Source organism: Dendropsophus ebraccatus, chromosome 4 (assembly GCF_027789765.1).
Source record: "Dendropsophus ebraccatus isolate aDenEbr1 chromosome 4, aDenEbr1.pat, whole genome shotgun sequence".
NCBI classification, from domain to species: domain Eukaryota; kingdom Metazoa; phylum Chordata; class Amphibia; order Anura; family Hylidae; genus Dendropsophus; species Dendropsophus ebraccatus.
Genome location: NC_091457.1, coordinates 16,133,126 through 16,160,310, shown reverse-complemented (window position 1 = coordinate 16,160,310; position 27,185 = coordinate 16,133,126). Strand labels below are relative to the sequence as shown.

General features: G+C 44.5%; 1 protein-coding gene across 2 annotated transcripts in view; it reads left to right on the top strand.

Annotated features, from left to right (window-relative positions):
- Nucleotides 1-19,109, top strand: part of PDHX (pyruvate dehydrogenase complex component X) — a 75,930-nt gene extending 56,821 nt beyond the window's left edge. For both annotated transcript variants that reach the window (XM_069965161.1, XM_069965162.1), the window contains exons 8-11: nt 644-702; nt 7,160-7,318; nt 17,981-18,045; nt 18,714-19,109. In XM_069965161.1, coding sequence (XP_069821262.1) covers nt 644-702; nt 7,160-7,318; nt 17,981-18,045; nt 18,714-18,978 — 548 coding nt within the window. In that variant the 3' untranslated portion in view covers nt 18,979-19,109. The remainder of the gene's footprint in view (nt 1-643; nt 703-7,159; nt 7,319-17,980; nt 18,046-18,713) is intronic.
- The last annotated feature ends 8,076 nt before the right edge of the window (nt 19,110-27,185 follow it).

Below are 27,185 nucleotides of genomic sequence, written 5' to 3'. Positions count from 1 at the left end.
CCCACACAGCGGGGACTGGCAGCCGCGTTTCCTGGGTAAGGATGGCAGCCGGCAGGATGTGCACAGCAGAGCCGAACGGGTTGAGAGAGAGAGCGAGGGGACGGCAGATTATTAAATCCGGATTGTGTAACTGGACCCAGCAAACCAATGTTCTTTTCTGCCGAGATTAGAGATTACAGAGTTAACCCTTCTGCCTCCATCCCCAGCTTCTTACATCACGGCCTGTAACGTTTCCAAAGCAATAACGCAAGGGGATTCTTCATCATCCTTAAAGGGATTTTATTGGATCAATGGTGAATCAGACTTAAAGGGGATGTTCAGCTTGATATATAGTTACTGAGGCCCCTCTGCTGTGGGTGGGGAATCTGCAGCTCTCCAGCTGTTGTAAAACTACAATTCCCATCATGCCTGGAGTTCAGCTTCCATAATGGCCGCCTGCACCACACGTAGACGATGACGCTTTAAACATGGGGATAATAAAAGCCTCAGCACGATTAATACCTAATAAACGCATGGCCAGTGATTGACAGCTGCTTATGTTACGGGCGGAGGCGTGCCCGCTATGGGCCAGCTGTTATATCACAGGGGTCGGGCAGCGCCCGATGATGTCACTAACACGTTTCTATCTTCTTTAATAATTCAGATAATATCAAGGTCTCTGTGAATGATTTCATCATCAAAGCCACGGCCATCACTCTCAAAGTAAGTCCATGTATCCTAGATCTGTGATTGGCAGGACATGCTGGGAGTTGTAGTCCTATGCATAGGGCAATATATGTGTGTGTGTGTGTGTATGTAAGTGTCAATCTAAATTTCCCTACTGTAATAATTATCTGAACCTTAAAGGAAATCCATCACTAGGTTTGATCCGCCTTAAATGAGGGCAGCATAAACTAGTGACAGAAATGCTGAACAAATCGGCATATTACTGACATCATTCTGTTCAGACGTTCTCCTAATATGCAGGAGAATAGGATTCTTGCCGCACCCCTGTCACCGCCCTCCAGCTGCTGATTGACAGTTGACTGCCTATACACAGTATGGATAGATAACTGCCAATCAGCAGCTAGTGGGCGGAGTTTTCTGCTTCTCATGAATATCCAGGGCTACTGAGCTCATGCACATAATGGAGAGGACTACTTATTGTCCATGTTATTCAGGAGGATATCTCTGGATCAGCTGCACAGAACAATGTAAGTGATACATCATTCTGTTCAGCTTCTCTGTCACTAGTTTATGCTACACCATAAACCTTCTGACAGAGTCTCTTTAAAGGGGTTATCCAGCGCTACAAAAGCATGGCCACTTTCTTCCAGCACCACTATTGTCTCCAGTTCAGGTGCGGTTTGCAATTAAGTTCCATTCACTTTAATAGAACTAAATTGCAAAACCTGCACCCAGCCTGGAGACAAGAGTGGTGCTGTCTCTGGAAGAAAGTGGCCATGTTCCTGTAGCGCTGGATAACCCCTTTAAAGTAGTGATTCCAATAAAGTCGTCAGGATAGTAAGAGTGCACCACTGGCCTACAGACACTAGGGGCGCACACTACTGTCACAGTTAACAGCAGCCTAGACCACACACCATTGCCTGTCAACACATCCTGACAGCCTCTGAATACAATCCATTCACTGTATATAGGACTTCAGCTACAGCAGATTCTGACCTTACATCGAGATTGTGCCCATTTTTAGCAACTACCTATAAACAGTTGTGGGACTGACTTATTATTAGAAGAGTCTCCTGTCCCACCACTAGCAAATCTGAGTTAGGGTCATGTGATCTCACAGTGACCCCCCTGGAAATGACATGTGTTTTTGTGCCAGCAGCACCTCCTGTATGATGAAACTCATTGGACCGTTCCATCTAAGCTCTCCAGTTGCTGATGTGTGACAGGTCAGACTCCCTGTCTGTATACTTATAGGGGGAGATTTATCAACCATGGTGTAAAGTGAAACTGGCTCAGTGGCCCCTAGCAACCAATCAGATTCCATCTTTCATTTTCCAAAGAGTCTGTGAGGAATGAAAAGTGGAATCTGATTGGTTGCTAGGGGCAACTGAGCCAGTTTCACTTTACACCATGTTTGATAAATCTTCCCCACAGACTTCTAACTTATTTTAGGTTTATAGAGGTGAGGATTATTACACTGTCCTCCTAGCAGGCAGAAATGGCACTGGCTTTAGCTGCCCATGTGATGCCGTGCTGATGCATCATGGGATTGGTAGCAGACTTAAAAGGGAGGGAATGCATTTTGAAATCAAAGTGTCAGGATGGTGGCTGATCTGAAGTCATTTGACCTTGTTACACTGGTGAAATCTATGCATGTAACTGAGCTGGGATGAAACAGATGAAACTGCAGGAATAGTGGTGATTATATTTTGCATATAAAGACCAATGTGGTACCTGTTTAAGGGGGTATTCCACTCATACATAACTTTTGATATGTTGCTGCCCTTAGTAAGACTAACAATTCCTTCCATACTTATTAGCTATTCAGTCTCCTTTCCCCAGTCCTCAGCTGCTGCTTTCTGCTGAAGACGCAAAAATCTGTGTGTAAGCTTTTCTCTCTGTCTCTCCCTCCTCCCCCCTCCCTTTTAAGACAGCTGATGTAAACAAGTCCCTGACTGGCTTTATCTGCAACATTGTAGCTTCTTTGTAATGCCGGGAGAGATAATCACAACAACTTGACCTCGGATTAACTCTGCCAGCATTACAAAGAATCTACAAAGTTACAGATAAAGCCTGCCAGGGACTTGTTTACATCATCTGTCTCAGAAGGGAGGGGGAGACGGAGAAAAAAGCTCACACACAGATTTTTGTGTTTTTAGCAGAAAGCCGCCGCTGAGAACTGGGGGAAGGAAACTGAAAAGATAATAACAAGTATGAAAGGAATTGTTAGTCTCACCATGGGCAGCAACATATCAAAAGTTATGTTTGAGTGGAATACCCCTTTAGTGCATGGACACATTGAGTCCTCCAGAGAGAGAAAACGCTCTTTGTATATGTTTTTGGCTCCTGGTTTTTGATGGAGATCCTGAATGATGAAGTGACTTTAAACCAAAGCTTTACTTTATAGAGTCGATTTTATGAATTATTGGTCTGATTTAAAGGTGTACTCCGATATTTATAGAAAGTTATTTTACTTCTATTTTAAAATCTTAAGTCTCCCAGTACTTATCAGCTGCTGTATGTCCTGCAGGAAGTGGTGCAGTCTGACACTGCTCTCTCCTGCCACCTCTGTCCATGTCAGGAACTGTCCAGAGCAGTAACAAATCCCCGTAGAAAACCTGGACAGTTACTGACTTGTACAGAGGTGGCAGCAGAGAGCACTGTGTAAGACTGGAATTATTATACTACTTTAGCACATACAGCAGCTGATAAGTACTGGAAATCTTGAGATATATTTTTTTTAAATAAAAGTAATTTACAAATCTGCATAACTTTCTGACACCAAAACATTTTTTTTTTGCTGGAGTACCCTTTTAAAGATTCCATGTATAACATCCGATAATATGGAAAATCTGCTAATTCACAATGTCATTGGCCACATGAGCCCAAACTTATAAAACTTGTCCTCTTTCTCATTGCCTTCCTGTGGGAAGTGCGGTGTGTCGCACATATAACAGGGAGGAGCGCCCTATGCCGGAGGGGATTGCAGCATCTGCGGTGCATGGGCAGGGCGGGCAGCCGGGCCACATCTGCACTGTGTGAACAGGGCAGAGATGGAGCTGGAGTAATGTGTTGTGTCATGTTGCAGCGTATTACATCAGGCTCCTTGCAGAAGGTTTCACTCCCTAATTATCACGTGGACATCTGGTAGATATACCGCGCACCTGTCACCATCTATACCGTGTCCTTATGCAACCAGGAGCTGTCACCTGAGAAAGCCGGCCAAATAAATGAACCATTGCAATTCCTTTAATCTGGAATCTGATGGTCCAGACTGATAATCTGGCAATGACTTCCAGCATGCATTACGCTTACATATTTCAGATACCTGGGTTTAGGTTTCAAAACTACTCGGTACAGTCACAGCTTTGTGATTTTATTAGAGTATTGATGCAGTGGCGCAGATAACACCTGCCTCCTCTGTTCATGACAAAGAGGAAGGGCTGGGTCACTATTAGCAGAAATGTAGCTGAGTTTCTGCATAGAGCCATGTACCATGTGATCTGTGAGCCACATACCATGTGATCATGGTACCATGTACCATGTGATCTGTGAGCCACTCTCCTTCCTTCAGAGGAACCACACTTTGCCTGAAAGGTAAATCAAGGCTTCTCTTTCTTTTTCTTTTTTTGTTCTCTGTAACGTTTTCCCTACACAGTGCTGTATCTTGAAGGTCACCTCCACTCATCTCAGTTCAGTGCATAGTGTAACCCTATTAATGCAAATTCTTTCCTGCTTAAAGCACCTGATGCATCAGTAACCCCTTCTACCACCACATACCATCTATAGTAGAGTACTGTAACTCCTCTCCTAACAAACTGTTGCCCATTCTTTCCAGTACACTTTTATCTACACTGTGTTGTGGAATAGCAGAGAGGAGTAGGTGACACGCTTTGATTAAAGGGAAACTATCAGCAAGTTAGAAGCAGCTAATCTGCTGATACCTCCCTAAAGCGCACAGGGTGCTGAGGGTGAAGGTAAGTTTCCAGTGTCATATGCTAATTAGGTGTTTTGTTGCACTGAGGATGGGGCTAATGATCTGCCCCTGGCCAGCCCGCCACTTCTAATGGTTATCAGCAGAGCAGGCGGGCCAAGGAAGGATTGGTGTACAGAAACGGCGCCGGGGATGAAGGTAAGAAACGTATTCACCCTCAGCACCCTTGCGTAATTGGGAGGTTTTTCTAAGCTGGAGGTAGGAACCTTGGCTCTCCAGCTGTTGCAAAACTACAACTCCCATCATGCCTGGACAGCCAAAGCTTTAGCTTTGGCTGTCCAGGCATGATGGGAGTTGTAGTTTTCCAACAGCTGGGGAGCCAAGGTTCCCTACCCTTGCTCTAACCTGCTGATAGTTTCTCTTTAACCAGACAAGTAAGGGTAAGGAAGTCCTGTGTGTGTACTGCTGGAACACAGATGGACAGCCAAGGTTCTCTACCCCTGTTCTAACCTGCTAACAGTTTCCGTTTAACTAGAGAAGTTAGGGAAAGAAAGTCCTGTGTGTGTACTGCTGGACACAGCTGGAGAGCCAAGGTTCCCTACCCCTGCTCTAACCTGCTGATAGTTTCCCTTTAACCAGACAAGTAAGGGTAAGGAAGTCCTGTGTGTTTACTGCTGAGAAACAGCCCAACTCTGGTCCTGTCTGAAATGTAGACAGTGAGAAGGAGCAGTGAAGGGGACTCTCAGGGGCCCAGACTAACATCACCTTGTCTCCGCTATAAAGGGTTAATCTAACAAGGCAAGTTCTTAACATTTAGGATGATGTTTGCATCGTTCTCAGTTTCCCCATATTCCTGACTACTGATACAGATGGCACCGTGCCTACAGATCGCTTCTCGTGTGACTTGGTATTTTCCGTCCGTGCATAGTTCTGGCATGAAGACGTTGGCTGGGTGTGTGTGAGCTTAATAAACTATGTGCTTCCACTGGATAAATATACTGTTCCTTTATGTGTATATGTAATTACTATTACTTTATATACTCTATTATATGCGGATATATATAGATACTGTTATATTTAGCTCCCCCACCTTGCACGTTGGACTCCATTTGCCTTCTTTATGACCTCTGGTGCGGAGGGTGGATTATGGGAGTTGTAGTATGAGCACAGGTGGCAGCTCCCTCGGGATAGTCCCGGATATTGAGCGTTTCCTTGTAGTAGCTCTCGGCCCCCTTACCCCTCATTGTCCGCCAGTACGGCGGGGCTCCACGACCGTGTGTACTGACTAGGAAAATGTATTTTCCCGACACGGGGCTAGAGAAAACAAATGTATTCCTTCTGCCATTATTTTAATTTCTAAACCGTAATCTTCGGGGAGTTCCAGTTGGCTTGCTCCTTTGTTCGTCTCGCTTGCTCAGCGCGAGCCGCCCCGTATCCCTCTGCTGTTCCTGTATCACAGACGCTGCGGCGGACAGGGGATTTGCCCATATGCTGCTTTTTTTGTATTATATGAATCGCGGCTACAAAACACAATTATTATGGATTTTATAGGCGCAAAGTTCTCAGAAACGATTCCAATACTTAAAGGGGTACTCCGGCGACAATCTTTTTCTTTCAAATAGATTGATTTCATAAAATTATATAGATTTGTGATTCACTTCTTGTTACAAATCTCAAGTTGTCCTGTACTTATCAGCTGCTGTATGCCCTGCAGGAAGTGGTGTACTCTCTTCAGTCTGACACAGTGCTCTCTGCTGCCACCTCTGTCCATGTCTGGAACTGTCCAGAGCAGTAGAGGTTTTCTATGGGGATTTGCTGCTGCTCTGGACAATTCCTGACATGGACAGAGGTGGCGGCAGAGAGTCAGACTGGAAAGAAAATGGTAAATTACTAATCTCTGGCACTTCCTGGGACAAGTTGATTTGAAAGAAAAAAAAATTGGTGCACTACCTCTTTAAAAATACAATGGACTCAATAAAATCAGATTACACATAAAAATACAGTGGACGTGATGCGTTTTATGGACGACACATTTCAGGCTATTATGCTCTTATTTATTATTGGCGGTGCGGTCCAACCACAGAATAAATGGACCGCAAGACTGAATCGACACTGCAGTTCCTAAAAGTCTTTCATGTATTGCTGTACTCAGCCACCTGACCGTGCAGGGAACTGCATAATAGCCGTCAAATCAGTGCTGTGGCCTCTTTATTCTCAGGATGGTGGGGGTCTCTGAGATCAGATCACACCAATCATAGCGACATGCCATCACTTTTTCTTTTATACTCCTGCATTATCAGACTACATAGGGTTTGTTTGTAGTCTGTTACCATGGAGACACCTATCACTGCATATGATCTGTATATACAACCTATAGGATATTAATCAAGCCTATTTACAAAGTTGTTGTTTTTTGTTTTTTTTTAATTTCAGATAGAGGGGTTCCCTAGTGATGTATACGTGTACCTAACCTTTAAGCAGTATGTCTGTCTCCAGTAGTCGTCACCGATATAGCCTTCATGGCCTCCGCGTAACGTATGCTTTTCCCTCCATCCCCAGCAAATGCCTGAGGTCAACGTCACTTGGAACGGCGAGGGGCCGAGCCAGTTGGAGTCCATTGACATTTCTGTCGCCGTGGCAACCGACCGAGGCCTGATCACTCCTATCATAAAGCAAGCAGGCACCAAGGGAATTCAAGAAATCGCAGACACTGCAAAGGTAAGCTAAGCGTCTGCGCATAGAGGATACAACATACACAAGCGTCAGTGTTCCCCAACCTGTGACTCTATAGGCAGGGCATGATGGGAGTTGTAGTTTTGCAGCAGCTGGTTAGGAAGCACTGGTCTTTGGTACTTCTCCCTGCTGTGCACGCTTCCATCACACTGTTTATATGTTATCTGCTGCATAACCGTCCTCAAACCAGGAGAGCCGAACGGATTTTGCAGGGACTTGCAGCCCAATATTAAGCCTATGTATCATCCTGGGAGCAGCCGCACTCATTGATGCACACCCTGTGATGTCATCACCTCCCGGATTATTTTTAGGAGACCACAATGATGCTATCCAGGATTGATCCAAAAACTAAATGTCAGGAAGAGATGAAGGTTTTTACACTGTGGGACTGCAACTCCCAGCAGGCAAGGCCCTGGTTATTTAATCCTTTACTCTATGGTCTGCTGGGCAGGTATGACTCTGTACAGGTAGCAGGGAGGCTCATTGTACCTGGCTGTGCACAATTGTGGCTCAGAACCAGATTAGATCAACAAATCAATGGAAACGTTTTACCAATGGGAAGTCACATGCCGCGTCTTGTCACATTAGCGGTTATCATGATGTAACATTAACCTACATACAGGACACTATAACCAAGCCCAACCATGTCTGCTTATCATTGTTCTCCTTTGTTGTTTTTCATCTCCTATTTCCACTTGACAGCAGTTAGTAAAATACATACTTTATACATACATTTTATTACTACATCCTGTATTATACCCCAGAGCTGCACTCACTATTCTGCTGGTGGGGTCACTGTGTACATACATTACATTACTGATCCTGTACTGATCCTGAGTTACATCCTGTATTATACTCCAGAGCTGCACTCACTATTCTGCTGGTGAGGTCACTGTGTACATACATTACATTACTGATCCTGTACTGATTCTGAGTTATATCCTGTATTATACTCCAGAGCTTTTCACCCTGACTAGATCATGTACAGTAAGGTCAGCCATTCGTTCCCGGGTGATATGTAGGGCACTGGGGTGACGTCCATTAGAGGTAATAAATATCCCCTGTAATGTGAGGAGATCTGATCCTCTGAATTCTATAGGATTTGCCAACATCTGCATTAGCTGTAAAGTATGCCGCCCCCTCCTCCTTACACCATACATTATAAGCCCCTCCATGATGTCACCGCATGTACCCCTGCCCAGGCTGCTCACCGCACCCATAAATATATTAATATTTTACTGCGGGGACCTATAGATGTCATCACTGTCACCTCTCCCCTCCTCGCCCTGTAAGTGGTCCAGCCTACATAGATGCAGATGGTAAAGGTAAGACGTAGCTCTGGGCAGCACCTCCAGCATTTCCCAGCATTCCCTGTCCTCCGCTATGGTCACAGGAGATCTGATTCTGATAGATGTTGTAATATGGCCCCTGTAAAATGACGCTGTGACGGCTCTGATTCACACTGTGCATTTTGTAATCAGATAATCCAGCATGTGTTTCCATTACATTTTTCGACATCCTAAACCAGAAGCCCAAGTTTCCTTGAACGTTACTACCCCCTGTCCATAAATCTTACATACACGTAAGGTGGCCGTACACCTTCAATAACTGACGGCTGAAGGAGCATCCTTTTGTCATTTATCTCTCCCGTCCAGCCTTCTGTCCTCCCTGTATACAGGAATGTTACACAGAGCCCACACTGCAGCTTATCGCTCCCAGAACAAAGGGGTCGGTAGTGATTTTAATCACGCCTGACCCTAGCTACACATCATCTGTCCATGGATAATTGGGAGAGCCCTATACACCTTATACCGATGGCTGAACGCGGGTATGGCCAACAAAAGTAGAAGGTGTATGGGGACTTTTACTGTCTGGTAATCCAGACTGATTGATGGCTCAGTCAACATCTGATCCTGTTAATGCTAAACTAGCGGGGTTCTCCCATCTGACTTGTTTATGGCCTAAGCAGAGACATGCAATACCTGATTGGTTGTGACCTCTGTGACCCCCCACCTTATCACCATTGCTAATAAGCAATGTGGGAAATCTGGTGCACCACAATGTGAGAGATGAACGTCGGCAAAGGTGCAAGAGGGTAAGCTGACACAGTGACACAGTGGAGGAGCTCATCACCAGTAAAAACCAGGTGGCTGCCGGATGTGTCTTACACAACAGCTTAGATAACACGAACACTTCAGATAATGAAAAGGCTTCAATTTCCACAGCAGTATCGGAATTGGACCTCAGCTGATCAGTAAAGGGTTGTCTTCTCTGATGGTTGGTAAAGGGTTGTCTTCTCCGATGGTTGGTAAAGGGTTGTCTTCTCTGATGGTTGGTAAAGGGTTGTCTTCTTTGATGGTTGGTAAAGGGTTGTCTTCTCTGATGGTTGGTAAAGGATTGTCTTCTCCGATGGTTGGTAAAGGGTTGTCTTCTCCGATGGTTGGTAAAAGGGTTGTCTTTCCGATGGTTGGTAAAGAATTGTCTCCTCCGATGCTTTCTAAAAGGTTGTCTTCTCCGATGCCTGGTAAAGGGTTGTCTTCTGCAATGCTTGGTAAAGAGTTGTCTTCTCTGCTTGTTAATAAAGAGTTGTCTTCTCTGCTGGTTGGTAAAGGATTGTCTTCTCCGATGGTTGGTAAAGGGTTGTCTTCTCCGATGGTTGGTAAAGGGTTGTCTTCTCCGATGGTTGGTAAAAGGGTTGTCTTTCCGATGGTTGGTAAAGAATTGTCTCCTCCGATGCTTTCTAAAAGGTTGTCTTCTCCGATGCCTGGTAAAGGGTTGTCTTCTGCAATGCTTGGTAAAGAGTTGTCTTCTCTGCTTGTTAATAAAGAGTTGTCTTCTCTGCTGGTTGGTAAAGGGTTGTCTTCTCCGATGGTAGGTAAAGGGTTGTCTTCTCTGCTCTTTTGTAAAGGATTGTATTCTCCGACGGTTTCTAAAAGGTTGTCTTCTCTGATGGTTAGTAAAGGGTTGTCTTCTCCCATGGTTGGTAAAGGGTTGTCTTCTCCCATGGTTGGTAAAGCTGGACACTGCTGTGTCAAGGAAGAAACAGAGAACATATGCCTTGCAACCATTGCAAGAAGAACACGAGCTGGTGGTGGCAGTGTTATGGTTGGGGGGTGTTCTCTGGGCCACTCTTCCATGTGGAGGAGCTCTCAACCGATCTGGGTATAAATCCATCCTTACAGATCACATCCATCCATACATACTGATTGTCCTTGATAGGGTGGATGGGATCTTCCAGCAAAACATTCCGACACATGGCTAGAAAAGTCTGACATTGGTTGGAAGAGCATGACCAGGACTTCCAAGTACTCGCCTCACCCCCTTATTCCCCACACTTGAACCCAAAGCATCTGTGGGACCACTCCGATCCTCCCCATGCACCCTCCAACCAGAGTTGGTAGGTTTAACGTGCTGGGGGGGCTCTGATTTATTAGTTCAGTCACAGCTGCGACCACTATAACTACACCAGTGCCGCCAGCAGCTGTGGGATGGCGGACAGCATGGCTCCAGATATCTGAGATGCCTACAAGGACTGTCTAGCTGCACATGCCATGCTCTGGTCATAATAATACCACTCCCCAGTGTAGTTCTGCATTCACAGTGCCACGATTCCCTGGAATAGTTCAATATGATTATCTATAGGTTTAGGACTGTGTCTGGTGCTTATAGTGTGTAGATCGGCGCTTGTTTACTGGACCTATTAGATGACCTGATCGGGCAGCAAAGACTGCATGGACATCGTTAATGATGTCCATACAGCTCTTGCCCAAACACCTTTATACCTTACCTCTCTCCGTTCCCGGTCTTCTCTCCTGTGCTCCACAGCTTCCCCGTCCTGGAGGCAGCATCGTCTGAGCGGCCTGCCAGCTGACAAGCCACTCGGACGCTGCTGCCGCCGGGACCGGGAAGCTGAGCAACACAGGAGAGAAGACTGGGAACGGAGAGAGGTAAGGTATAAAGGTGTTTGGGCAATTGTCAGCCCTCAGCCACGCATTGCAATTACACATAGTAATACACGGTCGGCGCGTGACGATATTAGATCCAAACCGTTTCATCGGCTGATCATCATCTCTATTACACGAAGCGATAATCGGCCGATTCGACCGATTATCACTCCGTGTAATAGGGCCCGTTAGGTCTGTGTAGGTTTTCAGCCTCTGGATAGAAACAGAAATGTTCCTATTCACTGACAGCAAGCAGAGCTCTTATAACCAGTCATCAGTGTATATTAGGGAATTGCTGGTTATGCTAATAATGGTACCATGTGATGTACATAATAAGGATCATAAAAAAAAACCCTGTGAGCTTACAGTCCAGTGGAGACGCTTGTGTAAGCGCAGAGCCGCACCTTTACCCGGAGCTGGGTGCGTCTAGGCCTTACGACCATTTTCAAAGGATGCAATCGCTGCCTCTCCGAAAAGGGCGTCCGCCCCGATGCCTCAATATCTGCCATGCTGGGACATGTTCAGACGGCGTGCGCAGCGTGGTGTGCCTCTCCCCCCCCCCCGCACACTCAGCTCCTCTATTCACAGTCAGTTTAGTTTAGATTTTGTGATTTTCTTTTAAGCCGTGACTGCTCCTCCTAAGACGACGTCCTCTTCTTCACATTGTTACTGGGAACAATGGCTGCCAATAACTATACCACCCAGGAAACAGATGATGTCACCCAGCTCAGCAGATGGTTTCAGCTAGGCATCTAGGATGAGGGATATATATTACAGCATTAAGGAGACCTGACATTCTGGAGGACTAGAGAGCTGGGTTGCAATGCATGCTGGGAGTTTGTCAACAGCTGAAGGACATGTATAGGGATGATGTGCATCATGGCTAGACCTCCCCTTTAAGACACATACAGTGCAGAAGGCTGTCAGGGCATGCTGAGAGTTGTAGTTTTGCAACAGCTGGAATGCTACAGGTTGGGGATATGTATATACAGGATATGCAGCCAGACCTCCCCACAATGCAGAAGGCGGTCAGGGCATCAGATGGAGAAACACTAGTCAAGGGCATGTATAGAGATGCAGTGCATCATGGGATATGCTGCTAATCCTGACCCCTTCGGCATATGCAATGCAGAATAAAGTTCAATGCAAATTCCAGTCATTCTTTACATGGTGCAGTGACCTTTTGGAGTTGGCCTCATAGCTTGACCATTACTGACCTTATTGACCACCCACAGTGAAGGACACAACTAAAGCGAAGGGAATGCGGCACCAGGACAAGTTCCCTTAAAATAAGGCAGTGTGAACAGTGTTCCATCAGAGATAAATTTGTACATACAACTAAAGCAAGGGGCAAACCCCGAAAGTCTAGATATTTGCCAAATGCCACGCTCCTCTTCTAAGCATTGAAAAGGGGTCACAGCCCAAGGGTGTTAGCCAGTGGTATGGATGAAGTACTAGTGGCCTGGCTACTGAACAAACCCCATGGCCTCTTCATTGCAAACATCGGTGAATAGTCCCATATTACTCAATCCCACACTAGACATCTACCAAACCTTGCCTATCTTTCAAGTATCGACAAGAGTCCCAACACATTGGTGGTCACCATTGTTGTAGACTGAAGTAGAGACCTGTCTTTTTGGCCTCTTCATTCCAAGCAGTAGTGAAGGATTCCATATCCGAGGCCTCAACTATTGTTAGTATCTGACATGCCAAGATCTATATCTCAATTATGTCCAATACTGGTGAAGAATTCCATCTATTGTTCTGACATACCAGGGTTCATACTCATGGACCCCAACCTGAGATAAGACATGAGGCATTGGTAACCAATGGGTCTTAACTAGTGTTGAGCGGACCTGTCAAACTGTTGGGGTCCGGCAACGTTCTCCGAACCCAAACACTCTGCATTTGATTCCCCCTGGCTGGAAAAGTTGGATGCCTCCCTAGGGAGTCCTGGAAAATATGGATACGGCCATAAGATGTATCCAGGTTTTCCTGGCAGTTCTAGGGCGGCATCCAACTTCTCCAGCTGCGGAGAATCAAATGCCGAGTGTTTGGGTTCAGAGAACGTTGCCGGACCCCAAAAGTTTGACAGGTCCACTCAACACTAGTCTCAACTACTGTTGCACGCCAACTCCGATTGGCTAAAAGCCATGGCCCCAACGTGTGGCCCCCATTGTTATAGATTTATATAATAGCACAGGGCCTAAACATTTACCAGGCACCATGGTCTCCTTCCTTTCGAGTTTTTGCAACTGGTCCCAACTTAAGGGGTTCGAGAAGTGTTTGAGTTACTCTAGTGGGTATGGGTGACCAATAGCTGTGAAATGGTGAAAGTTCATGGACCCCCACCATCATATAAGAAGCAGTGCATTTTGGGAAGTGGCCGTACTCTAACGCTCCTTTCATGAGACTGCAGAGAACTGTGTTTACCCACTCAGTAATGGTGAGACCCTAAAGACTTTCGTCATGGGTCACGATCATTCCATACGATACACGCAGTTTCATGTTTACTGTGCAGACATTAGGGACGGTTAAGTCTCCCGGTAGAACTTTGCAGAAGTTATAAGAAAATAAAAACCATTGCAATCCTTATGGAAACGTCTCGTGATTCCTCATGTTTCCGCTCCAAGACCCAAGTAAAATAACCGCTCCATTGTACGGCCACAGAACGTCTTGGGTGATAAATTCAATAAGCGTCCACTTTGCTCTTCAGCCAAGAGAAAGAAATGAATACACCTCTGTATTAGAAGGAGCAGAGGAATCTTCTGTGTCCGACTGTGGAGAATCCTGATCTACTGATACCGTGTGTTACTACTGTGGGAGAGATGCAAGGAATTCCCTGTAAAACCAGATCAATGGAGACCTCTGTCCTTCTCAGGAATGTGGTCCTCACATAAAATTATCAGATGGGGCCTAAGGAGCGGCTCCCTGGCCTATGGGGTAAGGACCTTTGGGATCATACGCTCATTGAGAAAAAAAATAAAAATAATGCACCAAGAAGGAACTTTCTATGGGAAATGTAGTGATGATCTGTGTGTGATGGAATGATCATCTATGGAAGGGATTACAATATTAGAGCAGAAGGAGTGGAGGCTCTACCCTGGTGGGTGCCTCTTGGCTGGATACAAAATGAAAACAGGTTGGACATGTAGGATACGAAATGAGATACGATTGGATATGGAGAATACAAGATGGTGGTACTTGGAGGATACAGGTTCTGTATGGTGTCCTGCAGCACATTTGCCCTCAGATTTTACGGTTCGGCCTGTAGATCCTGCACACCGGGTCATAACTGCTGACTGTTGATAAAGCTGGTGAACGGGGGCAAGGAATTGTGTCCCCCACATCACACCAGTAGGGGGCAGTGGTGTCCTCCACATCATCATACCAGCAGGGGGCAGTGTATCATCCGCATCCCCACAATTGCTAGGGGCAGTTACTCCTTCCCACATCATCACACCAGCAGGGGGGCCATTTTTCCTTCCCACATCATCACACCAGCAGGGAATAGTGCGTCCTCCTCACATCATCACACCAGTAGAGGGCAGTTTGTCCTGTTTCACATCATCACACCAGCAGGGAGCAGCGTGTCCTCCCCACATCATCACACCAGTAGAGGGCAGTTTGTCCTCTTCCACATCAACACACCACCAGGGGGCAGTTTGTCCTTCCCACTTCATCACAACAGCAGAGGGCAGCGGTGCCCTCACATCACTCCAGCAGGGGCAGTTTTTCCTTACCACATCATCACACCAGCAGGGGGCAGTGTGTCTTCCCCACATCATTATACCAGCAGGGGGCAGTGTGTCCCTCCACAGCAAAGGCAGGATGGAAGTTGCCAGCATATCAGAACAACTTCATTCAGAACCTGGATTCATCACTAAAAATCATCCAGGTTTCTGATTCACAATATCATTGCAAACAAAGGCTGACTGTCAATAGTCGGACATGAAATGGGCACCATGACACCAATTTTCATTCATATACATGATGCCTGTTGTAACATAGACTAACCTTGCCTCTATAACTTAAGACACATAGACAGCAAAGATCGGGTCCACTGCTCAGGATTCCCATCTCTTCTAGCGGAGAACCACCAAGGAAGAGCCGCTCCTACTCTGTAGGACTCTGCTTGGCCATGTATTACATGCCTGGCTATTAATTGGACTGGATCACATGTAATACTTTATTTCCTCTGTAGGGGCTGCTGTGTGTTTGGATGAATCTTTTAAAGCAGCAGCGATCAGCTGAGTCAGGGTGATCTCTCACTTAAAAGAGGCCTCCATCTTAGTCTATTGCTACAAAAATAACAGGAGTAAAGGAAGAAGATTGAGTACTAAGCAGTTTTATGATAAAGAAGAGTGAGTACTAAGCAGTTTTATCATGAAAGAGTGAGTACTAAGCAGTTTTATGATGAAGAAGAGTGCTAAGCAGTTTGAAGATGATGAAGAGTGAGTGCTAAGCAGTTTTAAGATGAAGAAGAGTGAGTACTAAGCAGTTTTATGCTGAAGAAGAGTGAGTACTAAGCAGTTTTATGCTGAAGAAGAGTGAGTACTAAGCAGTTTTATGCTGAAGAAGAGTGAGTACTAAGCAGTTTTATGCTGAAGAAGAGTGAGTGCTAAGCAGTTTTATGCTGAAGAAGAGTGAGTGCTAAGCAGTTTTATGATGAAGAGTGAGTACTAGGCAGTTTTTCCCAATGAAGAAGAGTGAGTACTAAGCAGTTTTATGATGAAGAAGAGTGAGTGCTAAGCAGTTTTATGATGAAGAGTGAGTACTAGGCAGTTTTTCCCAATGAAGAAGAGTGAGTACTAAGCAGTTTTATGATGAAGAAGAGTGAGTGCTAAGCAGTTTTAAGATGAAGAAGAGTGAGTACTAAGCAGTTTTATGCTGAAGAAGAGTGAGTGCTAAGCAGTTTTATGCTGAAGAAGAGTGAGTGCTAAGCAGTTTTATGATGAAGAGTGAGTGCTAAGCAGTTTTTCCAATGAAGAAGAGTGAGTACTAAGCAGTTTTATGATGATGAAAAAGAGTGAGTGCTAAACAGTTTTACCCTCTATTGGAGCCTGAGTGTCGAACATTTTACTCCTTTAGGACAGACTTGTTGCTTGACACACTTCAATGGGGTTTTAAGGTAGCAACCACCCACTCCTAGCTTAGGCAGCATTGGCAGTGATTTAAGGGCAAAGAATGGGTGAGGAGGCTTTGTGGTGGCGGACACGACAATGGAAGATCCCTTAAAGGAGAAATGCTGCAGAGGTATAACAGATTGGTATTGGGACTAGAAGAATGATACGATTGTTCTCTTCAATGGACTATGTCATCTGGCATCTCACTTCCCATGTCCTCCCCTTCTGATCGGGGTCGCTGCACGGAGGTGTGGACCTCGGCAGCAGGGGAGCTGTTAGCGCTCCACACTTCACGCTCCCATGTTAGCGGCAGCCGAGGCACCATGTTTAACAGATGTAGCAGCTTGAATGAGTCCCAGAGCAACAGAGCTTAGTCTGCGACAAGCGCCAGCAGCTGCCAAACCTTCCCCGTTTTATATATTGTCAGTATGAGACATTTGCAGAGTCGAGACATTTTGGACTATAAATAGTGACACAGATGTCACCTAGCTGATTACTGGTGCGTCATTGTGACAGATGTGTAAATCCAGGCACTTATAGCGTGGTCCTGGCTACAGACAATTACGTCCTCGTTTATCGCTTTTTGAGCAGATTTTTGTGCATTATAGTGTGTGTGTATTGTATAATTGTCCATTACAGCGTATAATCTATTGTTATCACAGACAGCTCTCTCTCTCTCGCTCTATATATATATATATATATATATATATATATATATATATATATATATATATATGTGGTTAGAGATGGGACAGATGAAATCTGGTCACTTGGATTTGCTGTGCCTGATTCTATATACAATAAAGTGAATGTTATGAATGGTTACTGTCATCACAACAACTTGCTTTGCCCAAAAAATACTGCCATTAGATGTCTCTCTTCTCTGCAGTCTGCTGTCCACTGTCGGTTGTTAGGCTTAGTCTGTCTCTAGTAACAAGAGAGTCTAAAAGTGAACACAGAAAGTGGGGTAGGTGGGGCTTAGCTAGTGGTATGTGCAGGAGAGAAAGTCTCATCTGTGTGAATACAAGCAAAGCCTCCTCCAGAGGATCCACACTGTACCTGAAAGGTAAATCAAGGCTTCCCTCTCATAATGTTCTGGGCAATTGTCCCTTGTGTTCTTACCACTATATGTACATAGTGCTGCCTCCTGAATAGAATCTCCCTCTCCCTTTAGTCATCGTGAACAGCAACAGCTCAGTACTTAGTGTAACCCCTTCCTCCGTTTTGTGTCATTTCTTCTCACATATCACATTGCTCCCTCTTCTCCCTCCACATGCCATCTATATTGGTGTACTGCCAGTCATTCCCAGCACAGTGCCAGCCTCTTCAGTCCAGTGCACATTTGTAAGCACTTTGCTATGACATAGCAGCAAGGAGTAGGTGTTGTGCTATGATTCAGATTAAGTGGAGTATATTCGCACCTATGCTCAACATTGAGGTTTGCTTTGAAAGTAATCCTATCTATAACTGGGAAGATTGGTTTGCTGAGCGGTTGCACAATTCAATATTTTTTTTTTGCTATTTTAATGTGTCTTTTTTACGTCTTTCTAATGCTATTTTTATACGTCTTTCTATAGGCTTTGGCCCAGAAGGCAAGAAGTGGAAAATTGTTACCAGAGGAATATCAGGGAGGATCTTTCAGGTATATTCATAGGACTAAAGTGGTTTTTAGAGATGAGAGAACCTGGAGCATGCTCAAGACCTATCGTTCGGCATTTGAATACCTTTGGCTGAAGAAGTTGGATGCAGCCCTAGAGAGTCTGGAAAAACATGGATGCTGCAATAGGGCTATATCGATGTTGAGCACTGACCTGTATATATGTGTTCTGGACTCCCTAGAGCTGTATCCTACGTCTACAGCCACCAGTAATCAAATGCCGAACAATCGGAATTGCGCTCATCTCTAGTGGTTTTATTACAATGCTGTCATTACAGTTTGGGTTATTATGCACTTGGGGTTGAGCTACAATACAAGCTACAGCCAATGGACAGATTTGGCACTGGTTATGGGAAAATATAGGATGAAGGGTAATAAAGTAACACATGAACTCAGAGTCAGACTACACACAAGGTTTGTTTGTAGTCTGTAACTACGGCAACAGTATAGCAGTTGTTTACACAGAATAGTGGAATATATATATATATTTTTTTTGTATGTAACCTATTTGCTAATTTTATTTTAGACACTAGAGTAGAACATAAAATGGACATCACCTTTAAGTGATGATCTCTCACGTCATATTTTACAGATTTTGCGTCTCTTGTGTTAATATATTTTCTTTTTTCCTTTTAACACCTAATACTGGGCAGCATCTCTAACCTTGGCATGTTCGGCATCACCGGCTTCAGTGCTGTAATAAATCCCCCGCAGTCCTGTATTCTGGCGGTGGGACGCTCCAGGACTGAGCTGGCTATAACAGAAGATGAAGAAGGAAACCCAGAGATCTCCAAGAAGGAGCTGCTGAATGTTACATTATCCAGCGACGGACGCCTGGTCAACGATGAACTGGCTTCCATGTTCCTTGAACGTTTCCGAGCCAACCTGGAAAACCCGATTAACTGTGCCCTACTGTGAGGCAATGCACTTTACATGTTGTTTCTGATGGCAGGGGGTTCCAGAACCGCCATATATTCTGGTGACCCCTCCCCCAAGCGCGAACAAAACTTGTATAGATTGGACTAATAAAGCAGATTAACTTATTAAAACCCAGTGCGTGGCTCTATATTATACATTTCTCTACGACTTACCGGAAGACATGTCTAAAGTGATGTAATAACTTACAGGCCCAAATCCTGAGGCTGCACTACTGAGATTCTAATACAGTGTTGTCACAGAGTAATTATTATATTTCATTCTTTTTCGACTACCTATACATCCACATATTTGATGGTTTACATCAGGGGTAGGGAACCTTGGCTCTCCAGCTGTTGCAACTTATACTACAACTCCCATTATGCCTGGACAGCCAAAGCTAGAGAGTTGTAGATCCTCACAATGTCTGTTACAATATAGAACGTGAAAAATCAAAGTGACAGATCCCAATTGCATCTCTTAGTAGTGCAGCCTCTAAAAACTCCTGCTATCATCAGCCATGTGGAATAAGAAATATACATCTCCTATTTAGACTTGTGTTACTATGGTAACAGACTACAACCAAACCCAATCTGTAGTCTGATTCTGTAGTCACTTCCCCTACTCTTCTATGTGCTGATCTATAGATAGAAGAAGTAGAACATCACTGCAGAGTGAGACTACACAGAGTTTGGAAACATATAGGTCTGCATAGGAGCTGTATACAGAAAACAGAAGTCAAGACATCTAGCAAAGCATCAAATCAATACCAGAAATGAGTTGCAATAGTGTCCATTTTTATAATAATATTTAAGGAAAATGTCAAATGTCCGTGGTCGATTTTTAAGGTTTAATGATACTTTGTATCCCACTTCAGGTTTCCGTTAATTAGTTTAATCTCAACACATCCAATCAAGCTCCTCTCCGATTGGCTGCCATGGGTCGCTTCTCATTAGGGCTATTGCATAAGTGTTTACAGAGTCATACAGTGTTGGTTACAGTGCGGAAAGGATGCAAGAAATTAAGCATGAATAATGCGAGCGTGTAGACTAATGCATAAGATAATTGGTTATGTTTAGTATGTCAGGGGACATTTACGGTATACAAATAGTGTACAGAGAAACCCGTAATAACCAGATTACACTCTACTATATCCCCCCCTGTATGTCAGACCACTTCCTGTGGACACAGTGCCAGTTAATGTTTAGTTAAAATATTTAGCTTTTATGATTTTACAATTTATTTATTTATTTTTTTTATTTAAAAAAAAATTTTAACCTTTGGGCTGCCATAGATCTAAAGAGAAGGATCCATAGAGAGATAGTGGAAAGAGCGGGAGCTATGAATTCCTATAAAGCTTGGATGACTACACGTCAGCTTTATAGTTGCTATAAATGGCGGCTGTGATTTAGCCCCTTGTCTCCCACTTTCTAAGCATCTTCATCGTCTTCTTCACATCATGACTATGTCCATCCCATGTAACTCATTGCTGCCAGCACATTTACTGTACAAATTGACTAATCGAAAGCTGGCGCGGTGGATTCTAGGTAAAGTTGATCCTCTTTCCAAATGCTCAGATTCCCTTGAAGTCCCGCAAGACTTTTCCAAGGAGTCCGGAGCACTTGGAACGTGTAACTTGACTTTTCGAGAATTTTTTGGTTTCTAGTGTGCTGTATCTCTACTGAAATACTCTGTGCTGCTAGATATCAGTCACACAACTAATACTGCAGCGGATGTCCTCTTCCGTATTAACGTACCTGCTTGAGTTGATGGTCACCGACTACTAAGATATCACCAAGAATCCGCACACCTCCCCATTATTGTGAACAGAGTCCCACGGCATGCGTCTATGGTGGGTATGGACTTTGGTCCTCTTGCTAGTTTGGGGACCAGGAAAGAGGAAATCCTGTTGGTGCATGGAACCCAATATCTTATGATGTAAATGTTTCACGTATAACGGCCACGCTTGGTGATAGCTTCGTTGTCTGGTAAGATATATATAGATTGGGGGGGGGGTGCTAGTTTCATATTGAATGGCATGAGCTGTCCTCTATCTCATGGGGGTGCGAGCTGCCGAGAACACACCCTGAGCCGTCAGTGAATGGCTCCATCCATGTGGAATGCATTTTTACTGTTTGACTTAATACAGATGCTGTACTCTCCTCATCTGCTATTTTTATCATCGGATGACATCCTGTTCAGAATAAATTAGCTCTTTGGATCGGTGCCTTCACTTTAAGTCATTGTTTGCTATATCCATTCAGTGATTTCACTAAGTGTTGTTCCCTTCTCCACTTAGATGACTTTTGCTCCTTCTGCCGATGCGTGGGGTCATCGGAGCCTCTATCGGTAGGATGGATCTGGTTATACATTACAGAGATTGTTCCAGCATACCTGTCCATAAACTTGACTAAGCTGCAATACCTGAAACATCCTGTGCCCAGATGTGGTGCTGTTTTTGGGGGGGAACAAAATTTAGACCCTTGTTCTAATAAGGGACAACCTCTTTGATGTAGTTCACATTAATATAAGAAGCTTACCGGCACAGTTGCTCAAAGTGGGTCTTTATTTTAGGCATCCACTGCCGATCCGGTAGGTAATGGTTAGAGATGAGGGAACCTCAAGCACAATCTGGTTAGTCCAAACCCAAGCAAGCAGAATTTGATTACCGATGGCTGAAGAAGTTGGATGCAGCCCTAGGCCATCCATGTTTTCCAGGACTCCCTAGAGCTGCATCCAACTTCAGCCATCGGTAATCAAATGCTGCTCCCTTGGGTTTGGACTAACCAGATTGTGGTTGAGGTTCGCTCATCTCTAGTAATGATGTCACATGACCCTAGCAGTAAATCATGGCATTGCCCGGTGGACATGGTAATGCCTTGGCATGTTCTTGGTATAGAGGACTTCCTTTTTATTGGACAACACTACCGTCTTGCTACTCACTGCACGAGACTAAAACATAGGCTCCTGAAACAAGACCAGGATTGAAGTTCTTATCTGAGCTCTTCTCCCTACTCATTTTAGTGACTGGTGGGGGTCTTAGTGCCCAGACAGTGCCCAGTGATTATTGTTTCAAGTGGGAGCATCCTTGATTTCATGATCGATGGGTTACCCAGACACAGGATAGGTCGTGCCCACTCTAAGGGTCCTATTCCAGGGGCCGATGGGGCCCCGATCAATAATGTAAACAAGTGCCCATCTGCTAGATCAGCGCTCCTTTACTGGGCCTATTACACGGCCCGATAATCGTTTAGCGAGGGCTGTAGGGTCGATGCCCGATGATTTTAGGTTTCAACCTAAATAAACGATCAGCCGGTGACACTATGATCGGCTGATCGTTGTCTCTATTCCACAGAGCGATAATCGGCCGAATCGGGCCGATTACACTGGCCAACAAATTTTCAAAAGTTGTTTGGTTCCGAAATAAAATTAGCCATTTCTTAATGGCTTTTATGTGCTGAATTCAAATATCATAAGGAAAATGTGAATTGTCTCTAGTTTCTATGATATGGAAGAGTTCTCATGTTACTGTTTTGTGGATTGTATAGGATACAGTATAATAGCCGACAGATTTATTACTTCTGCAATCATAAGGAAGCGAGTTTACTGTTCATAAACTTTTGAAATATATTCATAGGAAACGTAGTTCTATCTGAAATCACCTACAATTTACAGGCAGATGTAATAATTTTTACAAATCAATGATGTTTTTTGAACTCTGGAACCTAGGTCCTTATTCAATGGCTTCTTAGTGCATTTACACATGTCTTTAGTATTCATACATGGGATTGTCTCTGATAACTGTCCAACAGTAATCTGCAAGCATTCATGGGTTCCATTGAGGCTAGGTCCACACTGTGTTTTTGCAATCCATTTTTTTCATTCGTTTTTTGCAAAAAAAAAAAACTGATGAAAAAATGGATGCATTTGTGTGCATCTGTTTTGATCCATTTTTCCATTGACTTCCATTGTAAAAGAAAAAAAAGCATCCATTTTTTTTAACGGACACAAAAACGTACCGGACGCTACTTTTGTGTCCGTCAAAAAAACTGATCCGTTGTGATCCGTTTTTTTTTTTTATAATGGAAGTCAATGGAAGAACGGATGCACACAAATGCATACGTTTTTTTTCATCCGTTTTTTTGGGGGAAAAAAACGGATTTCAAAAACGCAGTGTGAACGTAGCCTTACCCTGATACCTTTTTTCCATATTGGTCATTCTAAGATGATGCAATATACCAGTTGATGATGCAATACTGATGATGCAAACTTTTCCCAGTATTGTATCACAGGCTGTGAGAAATATAGAAAGTATGTCCATATCTTGAAAATTAGAGCCAATTTCAAAATTTGAACATCATTTTCGATTTCAGCACCCCAAAATTAGTTGAGATCAACTGTTTTCATGACGGAACCTTTTTGGCCGTTGACCAGTGTTATCGCTCCGTGGAATAGGCCCCCAAACTCAAAGCACTAGAGATGAGCACAACTCAAGCCTATGGCGGTATCCATGTTTTCCTGGACTCCTTAAGGCTGCATCCATCTTCTTCAGCCACTGGTATTTAAATGCCCTAATCTCTACTGGGCACCCTTTATGGGTAACAGATCACGTGAATGGTGATTGTGCCCCCCACCACCATCTATATACCCTGTAGCCACAACACCAGTCTAGAATTAGCCGCGGCCTACTATTTATAAGGCTTTTATAAGAGTACTGGAGTTACTGACTATTTCCCCTCTAGGCTGGAATATAATACATGGCGCTTTTTATAATTCATTGTGTAGATCTCTGCATCTTAGAAGTCACTAATTTTTGTCAGCTGAATCCATTAGCATTAAAAGCTTCGAATCCACCTCAGGCGCCATTGTCGTGCTGCCAGCCCGCCTGGACAATGAGCTCCTTTCATGTCTTGTGATTTGATAGGAGATGTTATAATCACATCTACATAAAAGAAAAGGCGTAAAAAAATAACTAATTTCCATGTATGACACCGCTATATTGTGCGGCGCAGTACAAAGATCATCGCTATTTTCACTGGTCCCTGTTGCACCACTGTGGATAGTCTTATGGGAAGTCTATTAGTATGTTATGGGGGGGACGGTGGTCCGATTTGATCCAAGTGCCCCAGTGCAGTAACAGTACTGACCAAATTTAAAGGGATTATTTAAAACTACACAAACCAAAAACAGCACCACATACGTTCACTTCAATGTTACTGAGCTGCAATACACCAGACAACCTTAGGACAAGAGTGGTGCTGTTTCTTAAGGAAAGCACCTATGCTGTTCTAAACTTGGATAACCCCTTCAATGGACCGATCATAGTGACAGAGACGGGTGGTCGCGTTACAGACCATGGGACGCTCAGTGTGTACCGTGCACTTCAAGACACAGAACCCGCTGGGTATTGTATGGTTTCCTAGGCAACCCAAGCAACCAATATGGACCAATGTCTCTACAAGTTGATCTGAAGAATGGACAGGAGTTCTTAGCTATAGAGGTCCCCTTTAAATATGCTCCAAAAATGTTGCATGTGGTGACACAGCAAAATCATGGTGCAATTTTCTGTATTAATGTTCCCTATTGGCTTTATTACCCAACACTACTCTTGTTGCCCATAGCAACCAATCACAGGGCAGCTTTCATTTTCCCAAAACTAATTAAGAAATAAAGGCTGAGCTCTGATTGGTTGCTATGAGACTAAAGGCTAGTTTTACTGTTATGGTCCTTTTACCCGGGACGATTGATCGTTCGTTTTTGCACGATAACGGTCAAATTCGAACGATAATCGTACGTGTAAACGCAGCGAACGATCAAACGACGAGCAAAAAATCGTTCATTTTGATCTTTCAACATGTTCACAAATCATCGTTGATCGTTCGCAAAAAATTCGCAGATTGTTCAGTGTAAACAGTCTTTCAACGATTTCCCCTATGTGTGGGATAGGCTTAAACGATCCCATAGCGAATTTTCCGTACGATGTATCGTTCTGTCTAAACGCTGATCGTTATAAAAAAAACCATCGTTCATTCAAAATCGTGCGATCGGGCGAATTATCGCACGGTGTAAAAGTACCATTAGTGTTGCCCATAGCAACCAATCACAGTGCAGCTTCAATTTTTCTGCTTCCTCAGTAACCAATGACAACTCAGCTTTCATATTCCTAGAGCTAATTTAAGGCCCTATTCCACGGAACGATTATCGTTCGTATTCGGCCGCTACGGACGATAATCGTCCGGTGAAATAAAGTGCAACGATCAGCCGACATCGTTCATGTCGGCTGATCATTGCAGTCGCTTGTTTTTCAATATGTTGAAAAACAAGCGACTGATATAGCAGCGATCTGCTGCCGTCGCTCCGTTGAATAGGAGCATCGGCAGCAGACGCTGCAATATCCTATGGGCTGCCCGGACGATTAGCGATCCCCCGGGCAGCCCCCCCGCAGCTCCCAGCTGCCCCCTCCCGCACTCACCCGCTCACTGCCGCCGCGTTGAATAGCGGCGGCAGCGAGCGGGGAACGAGGAGCAAACGAGCGCTGAGAGCGCTCGTTTGCTCCTCTAGACGACCCGTGTAATAGGGGCATAAGGGCCCTATTCCACCGGACGATTATCGTTCAGATTATCGTTAAATCGTTCGAATCTAAACGATAATTGTTTGGTTGAAATGCAGTTAACGATTAACGACCGAACGAGAAATCGTTGATCGCTTTATAAGACCTGGACCTATTTTTATTGTTGTTCGTTAGCAAAACGTTCGCAAATCGTTCGCATTGAATAAGACATCGTTCGGTCGTTCGCAATAGATACGAACGCAATAGCGAATAAATAGCGAAGAAAAACTATCGCAATTACGATCATAAGTAACGATTATCGTTCCATGGAAATGAGTGAACGTTTTCAGGTCTTTTGCAATAGCGGTCGTTTGACTACGTTAATCGTTAACGATTATGCAAACGATAATCGTCCGGTGGAATACGGCCCTAAGAAAAGAAAGCTGAGCTCTGATTGGTTGCTATGAGCCACAAGAGCAGCTTCCCTCTTAGCGCTTTATGAGACAGTGTTGCCCCTAGCAACCAATCACATTGCAACTTTCATTATTCCGGAGCAGATTAAGAAGCTGAACTCTGATTGGTCGCTATTTCATGATCATGAATTCCAGCCAGAGGTAGTGTTAAATAACGGCCGTTTACAGTGTAACGGTCGTTGTTTGTGAACATAGCCTTACAGTGAGTCAGTATTCGGATCCTATAATCGTTCACCTTAAGCCCCGCCCATGTTAGTTTCCTCCGAAACGCAGCATTACGACCTAGATACATTATAACAGAGATAAACAATGTGGAGTCATTCAAGGGATTTTCGGAATCTCATTCAGAGCCTAATGGAAATTCCGTCCTCCTTCTCTCTGCCTGTTTATCTTTTCCAGTGCGGGACGGAGACATTTTTCCATCGACCACAATTATATCCTCTGACAATTGCTCTTAGTAAAGCCGATGATTCAGCTCCGCTGCCCACACGTGAGTAAGACTGCTGGATATGGCACCGGAGAAATATTCCCGATTACCTGATGGGGGATTGAAGGAATTTCACTGCATTAACCAAATGAGTGCCATTACCTTTTATCATAGGGCCCTATGACACAGATCGATAATCGACCAAATCGGGATGATTATTGCTCCATGTAATAGAGACAAAGATCATCGGCTGATTGTTTGTTTAGGTTTAGACCTAAAATCTTCGGGCGCCGACCACGCATCGCTACGTGTAATAGCGATACATGGCTGACAGTTCCCCAAACACCTGAAACCTTACCTCTCCCAGCTCCAGGTCTTCTCTCCGGTGCTCGGCAGCTCCCCGGTCACGGCGGCAGCAGCCAGGATGCTGCGGAGCACAGGCGAGAAGAGAGCTGGGAGAGGTAAGGTTTCAGGTGTTTGGGCAAGGGCTGCATGGACATCGCTAATGATGTCCATGCAGCCCTTACTGCCCAAAAGCTCCACTAAACGTTTACTAAAATGATCAGGCCCTAGAAATACTAATGGCTGCTACTTGGAATTTGTAGAGATGAGTGAACCTCGAGCTTCTCGGGACTATCTAAACTTGAGTGTTCGGCATTTGAATAGCGGTGGCTGAAGAAGTTGGATGCAGCCCTAGGGAGTCTGGAAAACATGGATACGCCCATAGGCTGTAGGCTGTACCCATGTATTCCCGGACTCC